Source organism: Mytilus galloprovincialis, chromosome 13, assembly GCF_965363235.1.
Source record: "Mytilus galloprovincialis chromosome 13, xbMytGall1.hap1.1, whole genome shotgun sequence".
Classification (NCBI taxonomy): domain Eukaryota; kingdom Metazoa; phylum Mollusca; class Bivalvia; order Mytilida; family Mytilidae; genus Mytilus; species Mytilus galloprovincialis.
In genome coordinates, this window is record NC_134850.1 from 65,740,374 (window position 1) to 65,759,569 (window position 19,196).

At 32.4% G+C, this 19,196-nt stretch overlaps 1 protein-coding gene across 2 annotated transcripts in view; it reads left to right on the forward strand.

Annotated features, from left to right (window-relative positions):
• LOC143057538 (protein DDI1 homolog 2-like) overlaps positions 1-17,831 on the forward strand; it is a 30,864-nt gene extending 13,033 nt beyond the window's left edge. The window contains exons 5-9 of one of the 2 annotated variants that reach the window (XM_076230850.1): positions 8,062-8,190; positions 9,750-9,853; positions 11,743-11,929; positions 12,483-12,509; positions 17,590-17,725. In XM_076230850.1, the coding sequence (XP_076086965.1) occupies positions 8,062-8,190; positions 9,750-9,853; positions 11,743-11,929; positions 12,483-12,502 (440 nt within the window). In that variant the 3' untranslated portion in view covers positions 12,503-12,509; positions 17,590-17,725. Of the gene's footprint in view, positions 1-8,061; positions 8,191-9,749; positions 9,854-11,742; positions 11,930-12,482; positions 12,510-17,589 lie in introns of both variants that reach the window. The other variant, XM_076230849.1, reaches the window with a different exon arrangement.
• Positions 17,832-19,196: the final 1,365 nt, after the last annotated feature.

Consider the following 19,196-nt stretch of genomic DNA (forward strand, 5'->3'; position numbering starts at 1 on the left):
ATGTTATATATTGAGTTTTAAGAAATAAACACAACTAGCTATATAGTTGCAGTATAAAATAGGATGCTTATGATTTACTCTTGAAGTGTACCAGCATCAATGATTAAAAATGTTATATACTTGAAATATTTTGATGTTTTTTTTAAAAGTAATAACCATTCACTTGCAGACCTATTTGGAAAATCACCGTGATTTTTGTAAAAAATTCGGTGTTTTTTGGCCAATCTCCGCGGAACGGATAATAAATAGAGGTTCATCGTAAATTTTCCGTTTTACAGAATATTTTGCGGTTCTCCAGAGATTTTCTGTGTCTCAGGGAATTATCCGTTTGTCCGATAAAACGGGTGTGTATTGAGTCAGTGATAGAACCAGTGATGCGTGAGCGACGGTTATTAAAAGGTCGGCTGTATAATCCGTTATGCGTGAGCGACGTTCAATCATTAATTGATCGTTGTATAATCCGTTAAGTGTGAGGGACGGTTGTATTGAGGTACAGATTGTGATATAATATGTAGAAGTTTACAGAACTATCATTAATCGATTGAGATATAAGGATATTTCAAAAATTTATCACATAATGTTTCTGTAAATTTAGAGAGAAACAGAGTATATATTTCTCGGGGTTAAAGGTTTACTTTTATGATGGAAAAATACATGTGTATGTCTGAGGCCGCAGATCATTTAAACTTCATTGGCAAATAGGAATTTTTAAAACGATCTTGATCACCTGCTGATCCATTAATCTTTCAGAATGAAATGCACATTTATACCTCTTGGGGTTGAAGGCATATATTAGCAAAATTAACAATATGGCCAAAATAAATAAATAGTGTGTTTCCTATTTCACCCCGAAAAAAATTAGGTAGGGTAGGTAGGTAAAACATTTTATTTTATGAAAACTTTTTATTTTTTTCTATCGATGACAGCAGAAAAAGATTCAAAATGAAATCATTTGATGTGCCTGCATGCTTCTTTGATATTTATTAGTACTTAATTAAATCTACAGGTTTTTTAATTTTCTGTAAAAAATATAAGAAATATGAAAATAAACTTACGAATTTCATGGTCCGTAATAGGAATATGTTCTTGCCAATTAATTATCTTAAAGCAAAAATGGCAGTGAAAAATCTGGCATGGTATTATTGTTTGGCCTCGTTGAACCTAACAATGTAAATGACACACAGGGTATACATGTCACAGTGGGAACAGACTCCTACCCCCTTTTTTTAGTAGTACAATCACTGTAAATTGATACTAAGCAGCGGCTTATGATTTTTTTGGGGTAATACTCTTCCACCCTTTTTATTTAATAAATAGATGTGTTTTGATGTTTGACAGAATTTAATCTTGAGGAGTGGGGTTCTGACAATATTAAAATTTCAGGTTTTGAGAAAAGTGAGAATCTTTGTCTTTATATTTAATACATGGAAAAAAATTGTAGATATTAATAGGGCATGATTTTTTTTCCTTCTCTGGTATAAATTGTTGTGGGCCAGCCTGAGAAAATTTTAAAAAATAAAAGTAGACATGGTGCAGGGGCAGATTCATTTATAAATGAACATGAATCATACACCATGTCTGCCTACTGGGGAAAGCTTTCTATTTCGCGTTACACATTGTCTGCCTCTTGTCATCATTAACTCCAACTGTCAAATCCCCAAAAGCATTAAAACAACCGTTATGTTGCGTCTGAGAACAATTTTTTACAACATTTGTATGAGCATTTTTTACAACTAAAGCTAGATTGATTTTAGCAGTAAATTAATCTCATTTTACTCTTAAAATTATTTGTCAATTATCGTCTTGTCATATGTTTTCGTATGTCATAAAACTTTTTTTTCGTCTATAGGTCTATCATGTTGTTCTTTAAAAAGATTCATCATATTGTAATTATCCGGAATTGATGTCATTATATTTGCAAACGTGATCACATTTTGCATATTTGACAGCTAATTAATACGCTGCATGGTTGTCGAAAAGCCATGCTTGTTTATTTAAAATCTTGGTTTTTGAAACGCTTGACTTATCCATATTGGTCGTTGCTATCAAACGTTTTGAAGATCTGTAGTTTTCTAAACAAATAGTCGGATCCGGACAGACCGAAAAATCCGGATTTTTCATATTTTTTTTTATTTTTGTCAATAAAATGTTTAGGGTCGGCGTCAGAAACGGAGGTAGGGTCGGGACACCGGAAACACACTATTAATTTATTTTGGCCTATGCTACGATGAGATAATAACAAGTTACGAATTTTAGTCCGAATGTGTATATATATGAGCATATGGACATACATTCATCTTTATAATTAATCAGTTCATCTGTCATTTGTTTTATTAAATTACTTTTCAATTGTGGTATAAATACAATTTTATCATTGTGTAAGACGATTTGAGAATAATGCTTTCATCGTAAATACTTCAGAAATTATAATTGATTCAAGAACCGTTTATTGGAACAAAAATAAAATGAACGGCCTGGAGGAAGTTCTAACCTTAGTTGATATCAGGGGTCAATTGGTATAGCAGTATGTAACGCAATACAACGATCGTCGATGCATAATATGCATATGTATGTATATAGTATGCATGCAACTGGATTTTGACAACTCGTAGGTTGTCTTTTAGACAAAGAAGTTCCATTTTAAAGATATGAAAGTACTTCAATGCACGTCTTGTAAACTAATCTGTTACTTTTTGAAATATAAATAAGTTATATTTAAAAGATTGGATGGTTATTTCACACGTATTAAAGTTCTTCTGTCATCATTACTGTTTTTCAATTATTTTTTGAGAGTTCGATCTTAAAACTAAGTTCGTCCTGACATTTATGGAATATTTGCCACTGGAAGTTAAACAACCAAAATCAATCATTATATTACAAATTTAAAATATGCCTGAGCGATAATATTATTTTAAATTTTAATGTGAAAGACAGTTTCTCCATTTATAAGAAGGCACTTCCAGGTTTAATGTTAAGTGTATCTACATTCCGGGATTGAGATTTATTTACTATACTAGCAAAAAAAAAAAGAAAGAAAAGAAATGATGATACGTTTTTTTTAATAATTAAATAATTAACGTTAAAAATATATGTAATTAACTTGATCTAAAACTTGACCTCGCTCATGATAGAGAATGGTGTCGACTGCACAGGATTTTCCAACGGCGGGAAATACCCTGTAACTATAAACACAGGTGATGTTACTGACCGATTGTGGAATGTCAACTCAGGGTTAAAGTGATGATTGACACTATTGTGCACTTGAAAGTTGAGGCTCTAGTAGGTTCATTTCAATTGATAATCGAAAATCTAAAATCATTTTTTTTTCAAATCAACGATGAAGTTTTGGATAATATGGAAGGGATTTTTTTAAAGGACAACTGAGGTACCTTAAAAGTCTATAGGAAAATATACAAATAAAATATTATAAAACAATTTCGAAGGTCACAACTTGTATCTTATAAATCAATGATAAAGCGACTTCATCAGTATTAACAGTTATAAGATTGCAATCAGATGACTTTTAATTTTGTTTGTGTTTCAGGAGTGGGAGTGTATAAGATTACCTTATATTACATTGTATTTACAAATATTTGTTTATATTGCTTGACCCTTATGGGTGTAATTTTGCAATAAAGATTAAAAATATATACTTAGGATGTTCCATTCTCAGCATTGTTTCTGGTCTGTCTGTTCGTTTGTTCGTTTGTCCGTCCGTCTGTCCCGCTTCAGGTTGAAGTTTTTGGTCGAGGTAGTGTTTGATGAAGTTGATATCCAATCAATTTTAAACTTAGTACACATGTTCACAATGATATGATCTTTCTAAATTTAATGCCAAATTAGAATTACCTCATTTCCTCAGTCCTCTCAGGGACTTTCTATACTAAGTAAAGAAAGTCCCTGGTCTGTTAAACAAAGAAAATGATAGTGCGGATTGGGCATCCGTGTATACTAGTGACACATTCTTTTTTTTAATTTATTAAACTTGTTCTCAGTGCCAGATCCAGAAGCCAAAGTACCTTAATGTCTGGATTAATCTTCTGCAAAAACAATGTCATTTTGTTTATTTTATCTGGTTAAATCTTCTGACATCAGACTCAGACTTCTTTAGAACTGAATTTTAAATGTGCGTATTGTTATGCGTTTACTTTTCTACATTGGCTAGAGGTATAGGGGGAGGGTTGAGATCTCATAAACATGTTTAACCTCGCCGCATTTTTGCGCCTATCCCAAGTCAGGAGCCTCTGGCCTTTGTTAGTCTTGTATTATTTTAATTTTAGTCTCTTGTGTACAATTTGGAAATTAGTATGGTGTTCATTATCACTGAACTAGTATATATTTGTTTAGGGGCCAGCTGAAGGACGCCTTCGGGTGCGGGAGTTTCTTGCTACATTGAAGACCTGTTGGTGACCTTCTGCTGCTGTTTTTTCTATGGTCGGGTTGCTATCTCTTTGACACATTCCCCATTTCCATTTTCAATTTTATTTCAATAAACTGACTTAAATAAAATTTAAGCAAGTTAAACTGTAAGCTTGTCGACGTTGATACCCCCGCCGAAATATTTCGGTTCACAGGAAGTTGTTGAGAAATGAATCTGAAAACGCACCACACGGTACAACTTACTTGCATAAACCCTGTAACCAAATTGATAGATACGAAAAAGATAGATACGAAAAAAATTTACTTAAATAAATGTTTAATTTACATGTAATGTATGACGTACTTAGAATCATCTTTGTGTAAAGAAACGTTTGAATTGGCTGATCTTTTTGTAAAGCATGCTATTTTTACGGTTACGGATTCAGACAGTCTGCAGTTTGTCGTTTGTTAGTTCAAAAGCTGCATTTTTTTCTAACTTCAACCTGATTAAACGAAGTATTAGTTTCTACGTTTGTAAAAAAGTCTGATTACCAACAACATGTGCATGCATTATTGAAAATTCAAACAGGGTCATTAAAGATTTATGAAACGATGTATTTGTTTCTACTCGTGTAGCGTTTAAAAAACAGTAACACACGCGACACAACGTTCACAAAATTCTTGTTAGAAAGAAATGCGGCCTAAGAAAAATCTTATTAGAATCACAAGAAGTTCTGATAGGTCGTAAAATAAACTTCTCATCACTTTATTCTTTTCACATGTCAATTTAAAAAAAAAAAAATTCGCAACGATGTCATAATTGAAAGCACAAGGAAGGCTGACCAAAATGTTCAACTTGTGGCTAGTGATTGACAGGTATGATTATATCTTGGGGCTCTTGTGGGGAGCGTGGTGTCAGACGGAAAAAAGATTTCCAGTATTCATATATATATAAATGTCGATCTGATGTGGAAAATTGTGATTTTTTTTTAATAGCACAAAGAAAAAGACGTCAGAAGAGTTAGAAGAGTAACAATGTGTAACTATAAACGAATTACTCGTTTATATTCTACGAGACTGATCAGATCGAAGTTTGATAAAAAAAAAAACTAAAAAAAACCATTAAATATCAAACCTTCTTGGTCGGAATAAACATGTTCAATGTATACCTGCAAATGTGTCTTAAATTATATTGTGTATTTAAATTATCTTCATTGAATACAATACAATTTATTACATGTATCTTTGATATCCTCCATAAATAAATATCTGTACAGGTAAAGTTAAATTCGGATCAACAGATTGATTTACGACCTTCCGCTTGTCCATGTTGTATTGCAAAAATATCACAGCAGGTGTTACTCACACTAGACAAGTGTCAAATCAGTATGACATTATGTCAGATTATGGCATCTGCAGTAATTAAGACTCTGTTTTTACTGTTTTTACAGGAACTGATTTATCTTAACAGACAATAAAGAAGAATTTTGTAAGGTGAACATATTTGTAGTATTGCAAAGTTACCACATGCATTTTCCTGTTCATTGGTCACATTTAAATAGATTATTCTTTATTGAACTAAATTTGATATTTAAATTGTAAGTAACTTTAATATCAAAACCACCACTTTTTATTTCTCGACTGAAAAGAGTACTTTAATTCAGACTATGCGAATGAATTTTATTTTTACAGGACATTCGGTCTGGTAAGCATCCTAGCTTTACCAGACCGAATGAAATTTTACCAGACCAATTTTTTTTTACATCTAATTGTATATTATCCGACAAAAAACAACAAACATATGACTTTGTTGTGCCCTACTCCTCCCCGAAATGCAAAAATTAAAACAAAATGATGTAACAAGAGGGGATATTGTTATGAAAGTTGTGCACAATTGCTTGAATGCATTTCAGTGAAGAGTAATGTCCCATTTTATTGGATTTTGACAATGTTTGTGAACTAAACATAATTTACTAGAGTTTCTGTATAAAATATTATTTCCTGTTTCTTCTTTCTTTTTCATATATCTTTTGGTTTTCAATTCTTGTGGTTATATTTCATAGCTAAATTTTGTGATCTGCTTGGATGTTTATTCATTTATTGTATTTAAATCGGCAAACCCGGAATTATCCTTATCCGTTCCCAGAATCTGATCCGGTTTTATTTACATTTCCGGTTGTGCCAATGATGGCATCCATTGTTGTTTTTGACAGTCAGATATGTTTTTACCCGGATTTACACATTACTGGTTGTCGATGTTCGGCATAAAGCTAGCGGTTGAACAAAATAAACATCGCTGTGGTGAATAATAAAGATGAAAATGAATTTGAGATCGTTTGGCAATTTTGCTAGAATGTTCCATGAAAAAAAACACCGGACATTCGGACCGGAATTCAACAAAATTTTACCAGACCGATCCATTATTCACCGGATTTGTCCGACGGTCCGACGTATTTCGCATAGTCTGCAAAGTTTATAAGACGGTTATTTTTATCTGACTGTAAACAGTGTATATAATCACAACGATCTATTAATAATCGTTGCTCACAGATAACGGATTATACAACGATCTATTAATAACCGTCGCTCACGCATCACTGGTTCTATCACTCACTCAATACACACCAGTTTAATCGGACAAACGGATAATTCCCTGAGACACGGAAAATCTCAGGAGAACCGCAAAATATTCTGTAAAACGGAAAATTTACGATGAACCTCTATTTATTATCCGTTCCGCGGAGATTTGCCAAAAATCACGGTCATTTGCCAAATAGGTCTACCAGTGATTTACCATCATGACCATGCTGAATTGGTAAAATATCAGAAATTGTCTAATTTACGATTATTTTCAAATAATGCAAATTGTTTGCAAATGAGCTGTACCCTGATGCTGATGCATATTTATTGCATTAGATCTAAGATAAAGGATCATGGGTGGGATGAGGATGGGTGGGAATTTACCCCGAATTTGGTCCTCATGTGCAAAAAAGCGTCAATTTGGCATTTTTACGTTCTTTTTCTCGACCTGGAAGTCTAAGGGATGCTAATAGTTGCATCTAACTGTGTTTTGCATGTTCAGTAGACCCCAGTGAACAAATTTATCACAACAGTTGTACATGTTAGGTTGGAGTGATACTGATCTGGGTACACCGGCAACCGGAAGTAGTCGTTGCCAAAGCATATTTTGATAAAAAGCATGATCAGTAGTTACATGACTTCAGGTTTAATCTATTTGTCTAAGTTACAGGTCTCATAACTTCGTGTTTCAGACCTTGAAAGTAAGCCCACCCCTCCAAAAAAAAATAATTTGTCCAATTTCAATTATTTAAAAATGAACATTCAAAGTGAGAAAAATGACTATTGATAGTGTAAGATTGAGAAAACATACATACATTGTACACTTCAATTAAATGGCATTATGTTGACCTCCAAATGTATGGAGCGCCATTGGTGCCAAATAACGTTGGTAAGGGTTAAGAAAACAATTTTACATGTCTCCATACAATATCATAATTTTAAAAAATCAAATTGTTTCAGTGGTTGTATACTTAGAAAATATTATTTATATAGAACTTTATTGATGTTACAAGTCATCCTTAAATTGAGATTTAATTTACTTAAATCAATATAACATGTATAAGTAAGAGTTATTTTGTTTATAATAGAAAACTGATTATAACTTTATAATACTTGTTTAAGGTGCTCAGATGACAATAATGAGTGAAGCTTGTGCAGAAAGATGTAATATAATGAGACTGGTGGACAGACGATGGGGTGGTATAGCTAAAGGTGTGGGGACGCAACAAATCATAGGCAGGGTGCATTTAGGTAAGTACCAGTGGATCAGGGTGGTACACCTAATTGTCAGTCAGGGATGCTACTTGTACAAGTTATTTTTAATTACTTGAAGAAATATAAATATACTTAATATATAAGTAAATTTGTAGGATACTTATACGAGTGAATTTTATTTACTTGTATAGGTTAAAAAAAAATATTGGCTGAGTTATGTCCCTTAGACATTCAGATTTTTTTACTTGTAGAAGTAAAAAAGTCATCCTATCTTCTTTTATTGAATTCTTATGATTTCTTTGCTGTAATAGAATTTTAAATTATCTACCCTTTGCAGATGTCTTTACTAATCATTTAAGTGTAATTTCATGGACAATGAAAATCCCATTTGTCTGTTATCTTCGGAACACTGCTCAATTACAAGTCCCCAAGGAGCAATTTTTGAAGGCCTTGTGGATCTTTGCGCAATCAGTTTCTTTGTTGAAATAATGAGATGAAACATTGAACTCTAAAAATAAAAAATTGAGCAAACCTGGGAAAAATCATTAAAGGCATGATTTTACTTTCAAAAATTTTTGAGAAAATTAAGGGGAGATTATTGAAACATTATTTATTTACTTACATGTGTATATTTTTATTTACTTCTTCGAGTAAATAAAAATAACTTGTACAAGTAGTACCCCTGACTGAAGGTGTGGGGATGCAACAAATCATAGGCAGGGTGCATTTAGGTAAGTAACAGTAGATCAGGGTGGTATAGCTAAAGGTGTGGGGACGCAACAAATCATAGGCAGGGTGCATTTAGGTAAGTAACAGTAGATCAGGGTGGTATAGCTAAAGGTGTGGGGACGCAACAAATCATAGGCAGGGTGCATTTAGGTAAGTAATACATCACCATCACTTATAGTGTTGATTAATTTGATTTAAAAATAGCTTCCCATTTGTATGTACACTGTAAAGGTGTAAACTTAGGAGAGTCTTCCTCAACATCAGGAGTAATAGTGGGAGATATATGAACAGAAATCTGTTAGTGGTCTGATTAATATGTGACATCTATCAACATGAAAAAAAGAATAGAAGTTAAGAGGTCCATATCAGCCAAAGCATAATCAACAACACTTGATCCATATGACTTATAGCAGTAAAATTCCCCAAAATATCACCTTCAAAGTGACCATTTAACACACACAGCTGAGATGCAATGGTCTATGAGACCTTGACCTTGAGTAATAGAAATGTTTTCACATGTATTCCTGAGAATAGTACAATCTTCACTCTACTCATTTTAATCATTAAGTATTAAGCAGCACATTTTGCGGAGAGTCACTACAGACTTTCATTATCAATAAAGTCTATCTTTAATGTCATTATTTTTATTTTGAGTACATCAGACAAAGAATTTTACCGAAAGTCATATTCCAAAATTTTGAATTTCATTTCACAACTTTGGACTTAACTTTTTAGGATTGAGACCATTTCCTGAAATATGTGAATAAAACATGCCTAAAATGAAGAATATTGTTCAAAGGAACTGATTGTACCTAAATCATTTTGGTTTAAAACATGCATGACATGTTTTGTTTTGTGATTTGTAGGTCAGATACAGATCGGGAAAGATTATTTACAGTCATCATTTTCTATCTTGAAAGATCAACCAATGGACATGTTACTGGGCTTAGACATGCTTAAAAGACATCAGGTAAAAGACAAAACTATTACTCAATTTCTAGAAATTAAGAACTGCAAAGTTGTGTTTTCTTTGGAAAATAACCAAAAACTGTGATCAATCATATTTTAGTATTCTTATATTTGTTGGTTGCTTTACCATGTCGCAGTGACAAATCACACATGTATGTATGGAGCAAAATACATTTTTTGCAGAAAACATTAAGATGAGCATATATATATATATATATATATATATATACATATATACCAAATTACCAACATATATTTTTGTCATTATGCCCCAGCCGTAGTGGAGGGGCATTACGTTTTACCCTTGTCCGTTTGTTCCTTTCCAAATGGAAAAATAGGTTTCCGTACTCTAACTTTAGCCTCAACCAAATGTTATGAAACTTATACACAATGCTTATTACTACAAACACAGATCAAGTTAGAATTTTGGTGGTTTCACTTTAACCTTTTCTTGAATTATGTCCTCTTATAAATGGAAAAATTGGTGAATTTTTCGTTTCTGTTCTCTACCTTAAGTTTGCCCCAACCAAATTTTATGAAACTTATTTACTAGACTATTTACCGGATTTGTAATCACATAAGCAACACGACGGGTGCCGCATGTGGAGCAGGATCTGCTTACCCTTCCGGAGCACCTGAGATCACCCCTAGTTTTTGGTGGGGTTCGTGTTGTTTATTCTTTAGTTTTCTATGTTGTGTCATGTGTACTATTGTTTTTCTGTTTGTCTTTTTCATTTTTAGCCAAGGCGTTGTCAGTTTGTTTTAGATTTATGAGTTTGACTGTCCCTTTGGTATCTTTCGTCCCTCTTTTATACATGTTATACATAAAACTTATTACCACAAAACTCCGATCAAGTTCAAATATATATAGCGTCACTTTTTGTGTAAAGATTGCATGAAATGCAATCAAAACCCTACTGTACTGACTTGATATCAAACTCTACCAACGTTTATCACTACCTTTGAGATACACAAAATATAGTGCATCGATTAAACATTCTATACTTTCTATCCATAATGATTTCAAGTATTTTTTCAATGAAATATATGCTCAGATATATCATTTTATTTATTTTCTTTTGTTACATCTTTTGACATCGGACTCGGACTTCTCTTGAACTGAATTTTAATGTGCGTATTGTTATTCTTTTACTTTTCTACATTGGCTAGAGGTATAGGGGGAGGGTTGAGATCTCATAAACATGTTTAACCCCGCCGCAATTTTGCGCCTGTCCCAAGTCAGGAGCCTCTGGCCTTTGTTAGTCTTGTATGATTTAAAATTTTAGTTTCTTGTGTATAATTCGGAGTTTAGTATGACGTCCATTATCACTGTACTATTATGCATATTTTAGGGGCTAGTTGAAGGACACCTACGGGTGCGGGAATTCTCGCTACATTGAAGACCCATTGGTTGACTTCGGCTGTTGTTTGCTCTATGGTCGGGTGGTTGTCGCTTTGACATATTCACCATTTCCTTTCTCAATTTTATCAGATATATTCAAGTCATGAAATAATGTTATACTTGTCAAGAAAACTACACAATTGTGATTTTGATTTCCCCAAAACAAAGTTGAAGGTAAAGAATAGTTACACTGTTTGTGTCCATATCTGCATTTGGAACCGTTTAAAAAAAACAACTTAGAAAAACATTAGAGATATGACTTTACTACGAGCTATTTCAAGGAGTAATGACTGACAATTTGTTAAATAATTAGGGACAGTTGTTTTGTATTCAATGACTATGTCAATATACTTAGTTTCATAGATCAAATGGTCAACAACCATAATGGACAGATGACCCTTGTCCAGAGATAAAGCTTTGTATCTTTCCCATTCTTCATATAATGTAATTATCCTTTTTCGAGTTTATAAACAATCCTTTTATTTCAGTGTTGTATTGATCTGAAAAGAAATCTATTAGTAATTGGCACAACTGGGACAGAAACCAGATTCCTGGATGAGACAGACTTACCAGGCCATGCTAGACTAAATGTGGGTCCAATGTCTCCTAAAGCTGCTGAAGAAGAGGATAAATTATTGGCTGAGGCAATACACAAGTCACAAACAGAACATCAAGGTAAGGACAGATTGGTAGAACATACAAAGATCTCCATGTCCTTTGTTTAATACACACAGGATATACTGTAACAAACTTATTTTCATGAACACTTTATTCACGTTTAATTCTTTCTAGTCCACTTTGCTGCTATTTAATTTTGCGAATTTAAAATTTACATGATGTTGTTTAATAAGGAAATATCCAAATTTTACATTTTGGTGACGATTTTTTATTGACTTTATTTTTCAACTTGCGAAATTCGCGAAAATAAATGGCTCGCGAAAATAAGTTGGTTTACAGTACTCGAAATCTAAATAAAACAAGATCACAATTTCATATATAGATCTATATAAGAAACCAGTTATTTATACATGTAGCATTTTTGTTATTTCTTATCTGTTATTCCTCAATATGATGCAACCATCCCACATCTTCAAAAATCTTCCATAAGACATGTTTAAAGATGGAGCACTGTATAAGAAAACATGAACTTAACAATATCAATTCAAATAACAGTGACCATATAAGTCCGATATTCTTATTTAATATACATTAATGTGTCAATTTGAAGGTTATTTACAAAGAAAATAAGAAAAAGGTAAGATGTTAGATTGACCTTTAGATGACCTCTGGTGTTTTGTGTTTTTGAATTGCTGTCTCATTGCTATATACACCACAACTCTTTTTTATTCACATTTAATCCACATATTGGGTTTTAAGGAGGGAGGGAGTCACTAATAGGGTTTTGTCGTTAATCAGAATCAGTGATCAACATATTTTTAAACATTGTAGTTTTTCTTTCTGCCTGGTTTTCTTTATTATAATTACATTATCTAAATCAACAATCAATGTGCCTTTATAATAATATCTTGGTGTATAACATAGAAAAAGAAAGAGGGAACTGTTAGAATGAATTCATCTAATATGTCTTATGATAAGACAACATTTCTTAAACATGTTAAATTTAAATATTAGGGAAATTAAAGTTTGTGAGTTATATATTTTTAGTAAATGATTCAAATGAACGGTTGTTCATTTTTAGCTCACCTGACCTGAAAGGTCAAGTGAGCTTTTCTCATCACTTGGCGTCCGTCGTCCGTCGTCTGTAAACTTTTACAAAAATCTTCTCCTCTGAAACTACTGGGCCAAATTCTACCAAACTTGGCCACAATCATCCTTGGGATATTTAGTTTAAAAAATGTGTGGCGTGACCTGTCAAACCAACCAAGATGGCCGCCATGGCTAAAAATAGAACATAGGGGTAAAATGCAGTTTTTGGCTTATAACTCAAAAACCAAAGCATTTAGAGCAAATCTGACATGGGGTAAAATTGTTTATCAGGTGAAGATCTATCTGCCCTGTAATTTTCAGACAAATCGGATAACCTGTTGTTGGGTTGCTGCCCCTGAAATGGTTACTTTAAGGAAATTTTGCAGTTTTTGGTTATTATCTTGAATACTATTATAGATAGAGATAAACTGTAAACAGCAATAATGTTCAGCAGAGTAAGACCTACAAATAAGTCAACATGACCAAAATTGCCAGTCGACCCCTTAAGGAGTTATTGCCCTTTATAGTCAATTTTTAACAACTTTTCATCATTTTTTGTAACTTTTCTAAAAATCTTCTTCTCTAAAACTACTTTGCCAAATTTAATCAAACTTGACGACAATTATCATTGTGGTTTATAGTTTAAAAAATGTGTCCGATGACCCAGCCTACCAAACAAAATGGTCGACATGGCTAAAATTAGAACATAGTGGTAAAATGCAGTTTTTGCTTTATATAATGTCCATCAGAATAAGATATATCCCCTCACAAATTTTCAGTTAAATCGGACAACCTGTTGTTGGGTTGCTGCCCTTAAATTGGTTATTTTAAGAAAATTTTGCAGTTTTTGGTTATTATCTTGAATACTATTATAGATAGAGATAAACTGTAAACAGCAATAATGTTCAGCAAAGTAAGATCTACAAGTAAGTCAGCATGATCAAAATTGTTAGAGGACCCCCTAAGGAGTTATTGCCCTTTAGAGTCAATATTAAACAACTTTTCCTCATTTTTGTAACTTGTATAAAAATCTTTTCTAAAACTACTTGGCCACAATCATAATACTAGGGTATCTATTTTTAAAAAGAGTGTCTAATGACCCCGCCTACCAACAAAGATGGCCGACATCAGTAAACACATTAACAGGTGAGCGACACAGGCTCTTGAGAGCCTCTAGTTGATTAAAACACATATATCACTGTATTCTTATATAATCATGCACATATTCTTTAATAACCATTGGTGAAAAAGATATGTTCTTCAATAAATTATAATGCTTCATTTTTTATACGACCTCAAAAATTGAAAATTTTTTGGTCGTATATTGGTATGATGTTGGCGTCGTCGTCGTCGTAGTCCGAATACTTTTAGTTTTCACACTCTAACTTTAGTAAATGTAAATAGAAATCTATGAAATTTTAACACAAGGTTTTTTACCACAAAAGGAAGGTTGGGATTGATTTTGGAAGTTTTGGTCCCAATATTTTAGGAATTAGGGGCCAAAAAGGGCCCAAATAAGAATTTTCTTGGTTTTCACACTATAACTTTAGTTTAAGTGAATAGAAATCTATGAAATTTTGACACAAGGTTTATGACCACAAAAGGAAGGTTGGGATTGATTTTGGGAGTTTTGGTTTCAGCAGTTTAGGAATTAGGGGTAAAAAAAGGGCCCAAATAAGCATTATTCTTGGTTTTCGCACAAGAACTTTAGTATAAGTAAATAGAAATCAATGAAATTTAAACAAGGTTTATGACCACAAAAGGAAGGTTGGGATTGATTTTGGGAGTTGAGGTCCGAACAGTTTAGGAATTAGGGGCCAAAAAGGGGCCCAAATAAGCATTTTTCTTGGTTTTCGCACCATAACTTTAGTATAAGTAAATAGAAATCTATGAAATTTAAACACAAGGTTTATGACCATAAAAGGAAGGTTGGGATTGATTTTGGAAGTTTTGGTCCCAACAGTTTAGGAAAAGGGGCCCAAAGGGTCCAAAATTGAACTTTGTTTGATTTCATCAAAAATTGAATAATTGGGGTTCCTTGATATGCTGAATCTAACTGTGTATGTAGATTCTTAATTTTTGGTGCCGTTTTAAAATTGGTCTACATTAAGGTCCAAAGGGTCCAAAATTAAACTTAGTTTGATTTTAACAAAAATTGAATCCTTGGGGTTCTTTGATATGCTGAATCTAAAAATGTACTTAGATTTTTTATTATTGGCCCAGTTTTGAAGTTGGTCCAAATCGGGGTCCAAAATTAAACTTTGTTTGATTTCATCAAAAATTGAATAATTGGGGTTCTTTGATATGCCAAATCTAACTGTGTATGTAGATTCTTAATTTTTGGTCCCGTTTTCAAATTGGTCTACATTAAAGTCTAAAGGGTCCAAAATTAAACTAAGTTTGATTTTAACAAAAATTGAATTTTTGGGCTTCTTTGATATGCTGAATCTAAACATGTACTTAGATTTTTGATTATGGGCCTAGTTTTCAAGTTGGTCCAAATCAGGATCCAAAATTATTATATTAAGTATTGTTCAATAGCAAGAAATTTTCAATTGGACAGTATTCAGCAATAGCAAGAAATCTTCAATTGCACAGTATTGTGCAATAGCAAGAAATTTTCAATTGCACAGTATTGCGCAATAGCAAGAAATCTTCAATTGCACAGTATTGTGCAATAGCAAATATTTTCAATTGCACAGTATTGCGCAACAGCAAGAAATATATATCTAATTGCACAATATTGTGCAATAGCAAGAAATTTTCATATTTTCAATTGGAGTTATCTTTCTTTGTCCAGAATAGTAGTTGAATCAACTTAAATCATTGCTTTATATAATATACAATGTATATTCACTTTTACTACCATCTGATAAATTAAAACAATCTTTACCATTCAGTGATAACAAGCACTTTTTTTACATTTTAATATGTATTTAAATGAGTAGTTATTGTTGCAAACTCCATTAGAAATTTGAATTGAGATCAGTTTTGGAATAAGGGAAAGGGGGATGTGAAAAAAAAATAGGGGGGGGGGGTTCAATTTTTTTTCATTTCAGATTTCATAAATAAAAAGAAAATTTCTTCAAACATTTTCTTGAGAGGATTAATATTCAACAGCATAGTGAATTGCTCAAAGGCAAAAAAAAATTTAAGTTCATTAGACCACATTCATTATGTGTCAGAAACCTATGCTGTGTCAACTATTTAATCACAATCCAAATTTAGAGCTGAATCCAGCTTGAATGTTGTGTCCATCCTTCCCCAACCTTGCAGGGTTCAACCTCTGCGGTCGTATAAAGCTGCGCCCTGCGGAGCATCTGGTTGTAATTTCTTTATGTTGCTCAAACAGTGAAATACACAAGTGCTTTTACATGAAAAGAAAGATCATTATAATAAGGAAGACATTTAGATGAAATATGACATTTAATTATTCAGACCATTTTTAATGATTTTTTCAAATTTAGCTAATATTCTAAAAACGAATTCCTTTTATCATATATTTTGTGTGAAGAGTACATGCACCTTCTCCCATTTGTGACTTGACACTAAGAAAACACGTTATTTTTTACATATTTTTATTTTTAATAAAAGTCTTATTTTGATACCCCATTCTTTAGTGCTTTCTATTATTTCTGTCAGAACCATTGTGAACCTTAAACTTTTCTGAATGTTTAAATAATTACAGCTTATTTTATTTGAGTGATTTAAAATAGTCAAAAGTCAGAAGTTATTTCAAGTAATATTTAATTCAATCACAATTAAAAGACTAATTATATGCAACCTGGTTCTTTTGGTTTATCAGAGCAATCATACTTTTAAACTCTATCCAATAAATATATGTAATACATTCTATGTAAATATTGTGTCCTTGGTATATATGAAACAGCAGCCTAATGATACATTTGGTAATCATGGTAATATTTATATATTCTGGATTCATTGTTTTTCTTGGGTACCAATTTATTTTGGGTTAAGATGAACCATGCCATTCAATAAAATATAAAATTCATGTAAGATTGTTTGCAAAATTTGGCAAAACCACAAAATCAAGTGTCATTAGAAAAAGAATGTTTCTTCAATCCACAAGCAAATGTATACCCTAAAAAAATGAATCCACTGATACTGTCGTTTTTTAAAGCTCTATGTTGATGAGCTTTTATTAATTTACAATATATATGATCTAGACATTTCTTTTCATTTTAAGAAAAGGTTGTTTTTTTTCAATTTTTTTTTAGAAAGAAGGTTGCCTAACATCTTGACTAAAATTCATTTGGCTAGTTTAATATTCATAAAATTTGGACAAACATTTACTTCGACCCTTTGACTAAAATTGAACCAGATACATTATCGGAAAAAATTGGTTGGACAAATAGCAGTTTGACTTATGCCAATTTTGTATAAAGCAAGCCCATAAAATACCAAATTTGTATTCTGACAAATATTTGAAATACAAAATGTGTTTATTTGAAACAGAAAATTGTCTTCTTATCTTAAACAGTGATAATCTATATAATTTCTTGGTTTTTTAGAAGAAAGTTTTAGGAATATTTTATCCCAGCTGAGTGAATGATATCTTATTCTGTACTTTCAATCAGTTTGATAAGTGATTTTAATGTTTTTTTCAGGGACAGCAGGTGCTTCCAGCAATACAAATACCAATTCTTCCTCAAACACTCCTCCATCTTTCCCTGAACAAGTGATTAAACCTTTAATGGATTTAGGATTTCCAAGAGAGGCTGTTATACATGAACTGACATTGGCAAATGGTAATTCTCAACAAGCCATGGGAGCATTATTTGCTAAAAGTTTGAAAGTTCCAGATGGTCCTAAATAATAGTTATTATTAATAAAACAACAGTAATCTTTATGTAATACTTGATGCCATAAAATGCCTTGTCCATCTTCTGCAATGGTACCAGGATTATAATTTAGTACGCCATACGCACGTTTCATCTACATATTAAAGACTCATCAGTGACGCTCATATCAAAATATTTATAAAGCCAAACAAGTACAAAGTTGAAGAGCATTGAGGATCCATAATTCAAAAAAAATCCTGGTATTAGTTTTGTTGGTTGAGTGTACAATCTATTTACTGTTTATTTATATTGCATTATATATATGAGATGGCCTCTGTGGTCTAGTGGTCTCAAAAATTACTACTGTATTCACTAGCCAGTCAACACTGAGGTTGTGAGTTTGAACCCGCTCGTGCAGGCGCAGTCCACTCAAAACTTAATTGACTAGGATTGCCAGTTTTCCTAGCGAAGGCCGATGTTTTTTTCCAGGGACTCCCTCTTCATACACCATCAAAAGCTGGCTGCCATTGGATAGCCCGAAAATGGTGCTTAAAGGAAACATTAAAAACACATTGGAATAAAAATAAAAAAGAATTAAATCCTCCAATTTTTGTTTCACCTATTGTAGGGATGGTTATTGTCAACTTGCAGCAGTGTAAATTATTTCTATAAATTTTTATATTTCAAAAGATAGAAAACCTTATACCTTACAGATACTTTATGATATGAAGTTTCCATCTGTCATATATGTCCATTGTCCTTGACCTAATTTTCATGGTTCAACAACTGCTTGCAAAAAAATATTCTTATTTATTATGAGTAAAGGGATATCTATATACTAGTATATTGTTTCCTTACATGGTCTACATTTTCATCAGGCAGAGTCCACCTGACCTCCTTTCATGGATCAGAGATCAAGGTTAAAGTGAAATGGCCAAGGCTGTATCTCAGATACTATATGCATTGGGTCAACTATATTTGGTGTATCGAATGATTGTAAGTAGTGCATGTCAATCTGTTAGGTTTCATCTGACCTGGACCTCAATTTCATGGTGTATTGTACAGTGATTAGTTTTTATGGTTTGGTCTATTCGTCAAATACTTTTCATTTTGCTATTAGGAATTATGATATTAAAAAATGGGGGACAATCAAATGTGAAACTAACGGCCTAATATATAAAAATACAATATAAGAAACATTAATTCATTTGATAAACAGTTTTAGTTTTAATAGTTCGTTTCTGTGTATGTTGCCTTGTGTTTTTTGTTGCACTTCTGATCATCAGTGTCTGTTGTTTTCATAGTTCTCCACTTATAGTTGATGTGTTGCCTTCGGTTTTAGTTTGTAAACCGGATTTCCTTTCTATTACTTATGACTTTTAAACAGTGGTATACTACTGTTGCCTTTATTTAGATAGGTATCACTTTACACT